Source organism: Sinocyclocheilus rhinocerous, unplaced genomic scaffold (assembly GCF_001515625.1).
Source record: "Sinocyclocheilus rhinocerous isolate Xijiao unplaced genomic scaffold, SAMN03320098_v1.1 scaffold206, whole genome shotgun sequence".
NCBI lineage: Eukaryota > Metazoa > Chordata > Actinopteri > Cypriniformes > Cyprinidae > Sinocyclocheilus > Sinocyclocheilus rhinocerous.
Window position 1 is genome coordinate 1,298,494 of NW_015647488.1, and position 9,780 is coordinate 1,308,273.

Genomic DNA, 9,780 nt, shown 5'->3' on the forward strand with positions numbered 1-9,780 from the left:
CTGTTCAGTTTCTTGCACAGACCGATCGTTTTGTGTCTTTACACATCAATGTATCGTCACGAGCCGCAGGGTTTAATTTGGATTTGTCTGTGCATGTTTTTTTTACTCTCATAGATTTTGTTACCATTGCCATGCATTATAAGACTGATAGACTGCAATGGTTGGACTTAAAAATCATCATATGTGTTCTACTGAAGAAACAAAGTTACCTACATCTTGGATGCCCTGGGGGTAAGCAGATAAACATCAAATTTTCATTTTTGGGTGAACTAGCCCTTTAAGGTTAAACGATTATTATGATGCAGTTTAATTGAATTCACAGTGCAGATGAGAACCTTCACAATAAAAGTTTTGCAGCTTCTCTTTATAAAAAAAAACAAAAACAGGACAGATTCTCTCTGCTGTACTGAAATCATACAGAACCGTGACCCCAAAACTGAGGTACATACTTCAGAAATTAAATTTTGTGTTCAACTGGAAAACAACAGAATACAGTTTGGAATGAAGATGAGTAAATAATGAAAGAATGTTCCTTTATAGATGAATTATTCCATTGAAATTCATGCTTTTATTCACTCTTGCTGTAAACAGTATTACACTAAAGTACTCTTTACATGAAGGTTATTCTGAAATAAATGCCTCTTACAGGAATCATCTGAAACCGTGGCCATCCCAGAGGAGGTGATCAGGATGAGGAAGGAAGTGAAGAGGACGAGGGTGCTGATCATCAGTAAAATGGCAGAGCAAGTGGCTGCTCTGAAGAAGAAGAAGACGAAAGGTCAGGAATCGGAGGTGAAAGAAAGCCAAGAAAGAGCAGCAGAAATCATGAAAGAAATCAAGGCTTTAAGGAGCCTTAAACTAGATCAGGTGACCATGACTGCACTTGAGGAGAATATTAACTTTGATAAGATTTTGCAGGACCCTCAGGCAAGCCCAGTGGACAGAGCCATTGCACATATCGCCACACATTCCCGCTTCATCAACAAGCACCAGAAGGTCAAAGAAGAAAAAGCAAAGGCTGCTGAAGCTGAGCAGAAAAAGACTGACAGACTGGATATGGTGCAGTCCAAGAATGAAGATGAGGAACCGGAGGAGGAACATGAGGAAGACGAGGAACCAGAGGATGACCACAACAGTGATGACCGTGAGGAGGATGGTGATGTGGCAGAGGAAAAATTGAACAGTCCTATCACTGAGATCCATAAGTCTAGTGTTGCAGAGCTCACAGAAAGTACAGACTCTGATCTTGTAAAGGTGCCACCATCCAAGATCATCACAACATCTTCAGAAAAATCCAAAAGGGTCGAAATTAAATCACAGAAAGCAGAGGCCACAGCTCTAAATGTCCAAAGTTCTTCTGAAAAGTCTTCAACTGTAAGCAAGAAGAATGCTGGTAAAGCAAGCAAAGAAACTGAGACCACCTTAAAGCCACAAAAGAAAAAAGACCTACCTGAGACCAAGAGGGCTGAGGTAGAAAAGCACGATGAAGAGAGTGATTTATCAGATGAGGAGGAAGAGAAGGAATATTTCGACGACAGCACAGAGGAACGTTTCCATAAGCAGTCGTCTCAGTCTGAAGAGAGTGATGATGATGACTTCTTTCTGGGCAAAGTTAGCAAATTCAAGAAACGGAAAAGTAACCAAGGGAAAGTCGAGGAGAAAAAGAGTGAGCTTCAAAAAACTGACAAGGAGGCCACCAGCAAACCTCATGAGACAAACCTTGGCAAATTACAGTCTGTCTTTTGCTCAGCGTTGTCCAAATCTAGCCTGTCCTCTCAGAAAGCAAAGTTTGGCTCTCGCGATGACGGCACAAGACCTTCTCGATTCCAGAACCAGAGGAAAGGTCCTGAGGGTAGGATGAAAGCAGCTCAATATAAAGGCCAAGACCTTGGCGCTGACAGGAGGACGGGTCCATTCAATCCCAACAGACAGACTTTTAAAGTTGCTGGACAAAGGCAAGCAGGACCTTCGGGGGCAGGGAGGGGAAGGCCAGAGTTTGAGCAGAACCGGATTCCTAGAGGTCCACCTGGCAGGATGTCAGACCCACCCCAGCAGTCCCTTCATCCCTCTTGGGAGGCTAGCAGAAAGAGAAAAGAACAGCAGGCACAAATCACAGCGTTCCAAGGGAAAAAGATCAGATTTGATGATGATGATTAAGAAGAATCTGCTCAAATTCATTTGATGCATTTATATTTTAAAACACACAAAAAAAAATCTTCCTGTGAAACTATTTACTGTGAATTTGTATTAAAACACAGATGTAAAACACAGTTGTTCTTTGTTTCCTTGCAATGTTCAAAGCCAATGTGAATTTCCTGTCGCGTCTAATATATATATATCTCATAGATAAAACTGTGGAAAAGGTGTTTTTTTATTTTTTTGTATTAATTGTTACACAGCTTTTCCCCCCACACAGTTTAATTGTTTCAACTGTACAACTTAAGATTTCCATGTACTGAGTAGTGTTAACCCTACAGTATGGCCAATTTGTATTTCAGAAGTTGTAATACATTTTTTTCTTCTGTAGGCAAGTTTTAAGGTTTTCTAAAACTGTACACACAGATTATCTGCCCATATTATAATCCTGAGTGGTGGAAAGAAGATTTGAAATAAAGTGCCTCTCAGTGTAATTTTAGTATTGTTTAAATTATTTTATAGTATTTAATGATACTTTTGAATTAGTTTATATATGTTTTCCTTTTTTATTTTAAAGTTGAATTAATAGTAATTTAGTTGTGTATTAAATATGTCTATTTTACATTTAAATTGTCGGTTTAGTTTTTATTTTTGTTTTAGTTTTAGTAATTTGAATACTAGAAATGTTGCCTTGGCAAGTAACCAAAATAAAATATATTTATTTTTGTTTATTTTTAGCTATGGATAACTAACACTCAGATGCTATTGTTAAACTTATTTTAATGTTTTAAACATGTTTATTTTTATTTGGATTTGTGTACTTTTTGCTTAATGCTTAATTACGTGTATCGTGCATCTTTCTTTTAGAATTAATATTAAAACATCTACTAAATTTAGGCTTATTTTCCAGTTTTAAAATAACCTATCAAGTGCAGTCAGACTGTGTCGGATATCTAGCGGGCTCTAGAGGACAAACTGGTGTACTTAAAAAAAAAACAAAAAAAAAAACAATCCGCCATCGTGCGTTTTCATTGGCTCCAATATACCTACACGTCAGCACTTGAGGGCGGAAAACAGATCGGTGCTGGCGAATGATTTCGCACATGCAAATCCGTTTTAAATATTTCCCGGGAAATCTGAGTTTCGCGGGAGTACCTTTCGCGCGCGTAAACCTCATCCCCTACTTCATTGTCCGCTTCCTGGAGCCATTTTTCGTTCTAGCGAGAGGGAGTTTGCATCGCATTTTAATCGCTTACTATCAAGTGCAGTCAGAATGTGTCGGATATCTAGCGGGCTCTAGAGGACAAACTGGTGTACTTAAAAAAAAAAACAAAAAAAAAAACAATCCGCCATCGTGCGTTTTCATTGGCTCCAATATACCTACACGTCAGCACTTGAGGGCGGAAAACAGATCGGTGCTGGCGAATGATTTCGCACATGCAAATCCGTTTTAAATATTTCCCGGGAAATCTGAGTTTCGCGGGAGTACCTTTCGCGCGCGTAAACCTCATCCCCTACTTCATTGTCCGCTTCCTGGAGCCATTTTTCGTTCTAGCGAGAGGGAGTTTGCATCGCATTTTAATCGCTTACATCGGGTGTCTTAGGCGTTAGCAATTTCACTCATATTACAGCGATGCATTCCTAACACTGTGTGCTTTCATCATTTATGATTATTTTATATCCTCTCGCTCGGATTTGATAGAAAACGAGCCTCAAAGCACAAGTGGGACAAAGGGAACCTGCGCCTCTGAGGATCATGAGAAAGGGGGGTTCCTCGGTCCCAGGACAAGTAATGTTAACAGGGGTTGTTAGAGGTGAACAACACGGTGTTTTTAGCGCGGTTTCCGATCGACGGTGTGCATCTTATTCCAATGCAGCCCGTTTACAAATAAACACACCGCCGTCCACTAATAATGTCTGTGTGCCCGAGGCTTCTGCTGACAGTTTGTACACAACTCCTCTACAAGGAGCGACACATGGGACAGGACTGCGACCCACACTAGGACGACCACCGGTAAGTGTCCGCTTTAATTCGGTGTTTAAAGTGTTGCCCATTCAATCCTGTTGATGTTAAGGCGTTAGGCTAAGTCCACTTAGCCTACTTCTGCTGTCATCATGGCTACTGCTGGAGCTGCTTTATTTGCATTCAGTGTCTGGAGTAGGCAGGTTTATTGTGCAAAACTAATCGGCACGTTTTAGATACTTAACTCATTAAGACCTTTATTGAATGTCCCCCAAAAATGCATAATGACGCATGATGATTGTTTACAACAAACAGACCCATGCACATTTCCGCAACGTAGTCACTGCTGTTTTTACGATTTAACCGTATTAGACATTACTAACGTAAGTGTATCAGACAAGATGTAATGCATTGTTGTTGTTTTTAACTTAAAATTACAATAGTGTAATGTTTGTAACTCGGTTGGTTTTCCAGTTACACGCCTTTTAAAGTTTTCTTCGAAAGCTCGAGGGCAGCTGCTGCAAATCGCTTTATATAGATCTCATAAAGACAATATATAATGCAATATCCACTAGATATGGTCTAATAAGTCTTAAGAGTCAAAGAGTTGAATTAAGTGGAGTCTAGGCCTGGGCTTGTTGTCTCAGGATGGGGGATGGTGTCATTTCTGAGCTCGCGGACTCTGTGCTAAGCCAAATGCTTTGCTAACTAGATTTTTTTTAAATCGTTATTTACTGCAAAAACTCCTGACTGGCATCTGTTTACTGAATAATTTGACATACGCGAGGTCGATGGGGTTCATATTATCCCAATTCAAACGGTTCATCAAGAGATCAAACTTTTGTTTTGTTTTATAGGTTTCAGGACGTGAAACAATACAGCAATTAACGTTACATCTTCTTCTGACTTAAATTTAGTTGTTTTCAATTTAAAAACGACTTATGCAAAACTGAAGGGAATTGCAAGTGAAAAAAGATGGGGAAAAGGAGATAAAGGTGAATGAAGGAACAACAATAAAACTAATAAAATATCATATAAGATTAACTCAATTTTATTGTGAACCTTAATCATAAAACCATAAAAGTGTGAGGCTAAATATACAACTAGCAGCCTTCTATTGTTAATGTAATGCTGATATAAAAAAAAGTTAATAGAGACTTTTTTTTGTTTAAAAATATGGAATTTAGGCTTACAATTTGTTTGTGGGTATTTTTTCTTCTATACAAAATGTATAAGTTTACCACGTAATGAATCTATTGTCTCCTTTGTATAGAGACATGTCAAGCTATAACTTAACATGTAGTGCCTTAAATTCAGCAAATCTGATTTTAAGATCAAACCATTTTTAAAGTAATTAAGTTCTTTTTTTTCTTTTTTTTTTACCGCCTAAACTACAAAATATGCATTTTATCTATACATTTAAACAAGTTGCAATGCGTGTATGCTTTTGTGCAGCACTTTAAAAGTGTGCTTCTTATGACATCAAACTGTATTGATATAAAAAAAGTTAATAGAGACTTTTTTTTGTTTAAAAATATGGAATTTAGGCTTACAATTTGTTTGTGGGAATTTTTTCTTCTATACAAAATGTATAAGTTTACCACGTAATGAATCTATTGTCTCCTTTGTATAGAGACATGTCAAGCTATAACTTAACATGTAGTGCCTTAAATTCAGCAAATCTGATTTTAAGATCAAACCATTTTTAAAGTAATTAAGTTCTTTTTTTTCTTTTTTTTTTTACCCCCTAAACTACAAAATATGCATTTCATCTATACATTTAAACAAGTTGCAATGCGTGTATGCTTTTGTGCAGCACTTTAAAAGTGTGCTTCTTATGACATCAAACTGTATTTCCTATTTAACATGTAATGATGACAGCAGTATTTTTGCAACATGCAAAACGCAAAAAATAGATCTCGACTACATATATAATTATCTCAGGGTCAGTGGTACTGTACGTTTCTCAGTGGTCACTGAGTTTAAAGGGATAGTTCACCCAAAAATGAAAATTCTGTCATTAATAACTCACCCTCATGTCGTTTCAAACCCGTAAGACCTTCGTTCATCTTCGGAACACAAATTAAGATATTTTTAATTGGATCTGAGAGCTGTCTGACCCTCCAATAGACCGCAATACAACTGAAATGTTCCCAAGTCCAGAGACGTAGCAAGGAGATCGGTAAAATAATCCATGTGACATCAGTGGTTCACGCCGGCCAGGGAGCTGGCGAGAGCGAGCAGCACGAATGTCCTCGCGTAGGTGAGCGGGTCGTGACTCGCCTGAGCCACGGCGATGTATGTTGTTTACGTCCAGCTGATACTCTCCAAAATGGCGCTACAATGTGACGCGGAGGAGACGAATTGTTGAATAAAGTGGTTTTTTTTTTGTTTGTTTTTTTGCGCACAAAGTATTCTTGTAGCTTCGTAATATTACGGTTGAACCCCTGATGTCACATGGATTATTTTACAGATCTCCTTGCTACGTCTCTGGACTTGGGAACATTTCAGTTGCGTCAGCTCTCAGATTCCATCAAAAATATCTTAATTTGTGTTCCGAAGATGAACGAAGGTCTTATGGGTTTGAAACGACATGAGGGTGAGTAATTAATGACAGAATTTTGGTGTGATCTAACCCTTTAAGGCTTTGGTAATCGAGGACTGCCATTTTGCTTCCCCCTGGTCTTAGTTTGTTGACTTCAAGTGTTGTATTATTAGGTAAAACTAACATCTGCTTTTTATGCGAGATGAATCCTGTAGAATTTGCTAAAAAAACCAAAAAAAAAATGCACTTCTAGGAGCTTAAAAAGAAAGTACTTTTTAATGGCCACAGACAATATATTGGCATATTTTGTGATTTATTACCCAATAATTTTGCCAACTGTTCCAAATAACGTAAGTGATGGATTCAGTATTTGCAATGAATAATGCACACAGTCTGTTCTTAAAATGAGGAATTTTTAGCATTTCTGTGCTTTTGAATTGTGTAGTTCTTTTATTATGTGATCAAATAACCCTGAAAGATTCTCACACAAACCTGTGTATGACTAAAAGGGTTCAGTGGCCACCTTTCATATTTTCTTCACACAGGCTAAAAGGAGGCTGGAGCTGGACATCACAGACCACCAATACAGCGAGCCAGCTAAATCCCTTCGGAGTCGCAAAGGAGCTCTTAAACTGAAGGTCCCCAAAGGTATTACGTTAGTTCCGTCATTCCACGGTTTTGCTGATGTGATAAGTGTGTAGAGCCACCTATATTAAGTTATACCATCTAATTACATCACCAACCAGCCCTCCTTCCTTCTGCTGCAGAGTTATGAATGATTGAACGACCTCTTACATTTCAGCTCCCAAAACCCCACCGGAGAAGACCCGATACGACACATCCTTGGGGTTCTTGACTAAAAAGTTCTGTCAGCTCCTGGCGCAGTCCACCGATGGAGTGCTGGATCTCAATAAAGCTGCCATTGTGCTCAACGTCCAGAAGAGACGTCTGTATGACATCACCAACGTGCTGGAGGGGGTGCGCCTCATCAAGAAGAAGTCAAAGAACAACATACAATGGCTGTGGGTTACTTAAAAGTGTGGTTTGCATTAAGCACCGCTGATTCTTTTGGACGTTTAGTAGATTTGAGCTCCTAGTAGCACCTTTTGATTTGTAGCGTTTTAAGCATTGACTTCTGCCGCGGTGTTTGCAGGGGCTCCAGTCTGCCGTCAGAGGGTGGGCTTCCATCTCCAGCCATGCCGAGTCACAGCCTGGCCAGAGAGATGCTGGCGCTCACTCAGGAGGAGAGATGGCTGGATGAGCTCATTCAGACCTGCACACGAAACGTCCAGCAGATGACTGAGGAGATCCACAGTCAGCAATATCCTTTACTCTAGCAGTCAGCTGTGATTTCTCAAGTGTGTAATGGTCACTGAAGACCAGAAAATGAGAGCACTAAAAGGAATGGAAGTAATTCCCTGTTCCCTGTCCTTAACCTTTCTCACATATGCCTATGTGACCTATCAGGACATCCAAAGAATAAAGAGCCTAAAAGACCAAACCGTCATAGCGGTTAAAGCACCATCGGAAACGAAGTTGGAGGTGCCTGACCCAAAGGAGGTAAATAATTTTAAGTTTGAATTTATGCATGTAAAGGCCTTTTCACACCGAGAACGAAACAAGTCGAGGACTGTTTGAAATCTTACCGTATATAGCATGTTGTATATATTCGACAACTTCTCAAAAGCCTTGTTGGTAATCCATTTTAAATGCTACAACAAAATGAATGTGTTTAACAACAGCCGTATAAATGTCCATTTAGTGCACTAATTTAAGTGTCACAAACTTTAGAAGGAACACCATAAACGTCCCCCATATTCTTTCATTTACATTTATGCATTTGGTAGATGCTTTTCTCCAAAGGAACTTGCATTGCATTCAAGGTACACGGTTATATTTTATCAGTTCTTGCTTTCCCTGGGAAAAACCGTGGTCTTGCTCGCACCTGTTCTACTGTTGTAGTTGCAAGAAAGCAAAAGTACTTTATAGGGCCTTTTGCACCGCTTTAGTTCCAGAACTAAATGTACAGTACTAAAGTACTGGGACGATTTTGCGCGAACTATTTCCCAGTACCATTTAAAGGGTTGCATTCGCACCGAGAGTGTATACTAAGAAGTGACGTAAGCCGGTCGACAGCAGAAACAAAGAAGAACAACATTAACAACAGGAGGATGGAGGACGGTGTGATCGGAGCTGTGTTTTTGTTGTGTCTCGCGGGTAGGGCTGTGCGATTAATCGAAATCGAATCGAAATCGCGATTTGAGACGTTGCGATTTCCTAATCGCAAAGCCTGCGATATGGACGCGATATTACTCTGTTCCAGAGCATATGCATGACTGCCAGCCTTGAGCCTTGCGTCTACTGGGTCAGATCGATAGTTAGGCAAATTAAAACTAAAGAAAAACATCTGCAATTTAAGCTTCGAAATGACAGACAACGAACAAAAAAGGTAATTTCCAAGAGCTGCGTCACAGCGCATATCAAAAGCTCCCGTATCGGTTCTGTTTTCAGTACTGGCGAATAAAAGATACATTCTTAGATGTTTTTGTTAGTACGTGAACGTTATCTTACACATTTTATCTCCCCAACAGATTAATTTGAAATAAGTTTATGATGCATGTTCGCTATTCCCAATTCAGAAGAGCGCACACACAGCCTGTGTCTGTGAATGCTTCTCATACTCGCTCCTCTCTGCCCCACGCGGCGCGAATCCCGCGTCACGGACGAGCCGTTCATGCTTGCCGCACTCACGCAGCCTGACTCGTAATGCTCGTTCATACTCGCACCCGGCTCCGCACCGCAAGTCTTCACGAGCGCATCTGGCAGTATGGATGAGGCTTGACGCACGCGCGCAACCTGTGTCGACTCGCGCCTGGCTCCGCGTTTAAAACGAATGTAAATTCAGTCTAACTGCTTGCTAATTTCACTTGGATGAAATGAAAAATTCAAGACATTTTCCACTTGCTCTTAAAATCCCAAATACTTAAAATGAATAAATCAGCCTATGTAACATATGTAATACTTGAATAATTGACTTAAGAAATACAGTTCATTTATAAAAAATAAACAAATATTTTCTGTGAAATTAAGTTAATTCTGTAAAAGTAGTTATACCATTATAATCGTGCCTGCTGAA

The 9,780-nt window shown here is 39.6% G+C and overlaps 2 protein-coding genes across 3 annotated transcripts in view; both read left to right on the forward strand.

Moving 5' to 3' along the window:
• LOC107709292 (serum response factor-binding protein 1-like) overlaps positions 1 to 2,636 on the forward strand; it is a 12,988-nt gene extending 10,352 nt beyond the window's left edge. For both annotated transcript variants that reach the window (XM_016513755.1, XM_016513754.1), the window contains exon 4: positions 649 to 2,636. In XM_016513755.1, coding sequence (XP_016369241.1) covers positions 649 to 2,157 — 1,509 coding nt within the window. In that variant the 3' untranslated portion in view covers positions 2,158 to 2,636. The remainder of the gene's footprint in view (positions 1 to 648) is intronic.
• A 1,033-nt stretch (positions 2,637 to 3,669) lies between these two features.
• LOC107709295 (transcription factor E2F3-like) overlaps positions 3,670 to 9,780 on the forward strand; it is a 13,668-nt gene continuing 7,557 nt past the window's right edge. Inside the window, exons 1-5 of the mRNA XM_016513761.1 lie at positions 3,670 to 4,150; positions 7,190 to 7,292; positions 7,447 to 7,666; positions 7,798 to 7,965; positions 8,090 to 8,204. Coding sequence (XP_016369247.1) covers positions 3,893 to 4,150; positions 7,190 to 7,292; positions 7,447 to 7,666; positions 7,798 to 7,965; positions 8,090 to 8,204 — 864 coding nt within the window. The 5' untranslated portion in view covers positions 3,670 to 3,892. The remainder of the gene's footprint in view (positions 4,151 to 7,189; positions 7,293 to 7,446; positions 7,667 to 7,797; positions 7,966 to 8,089; positions 8,205 to 9,780) is intronic.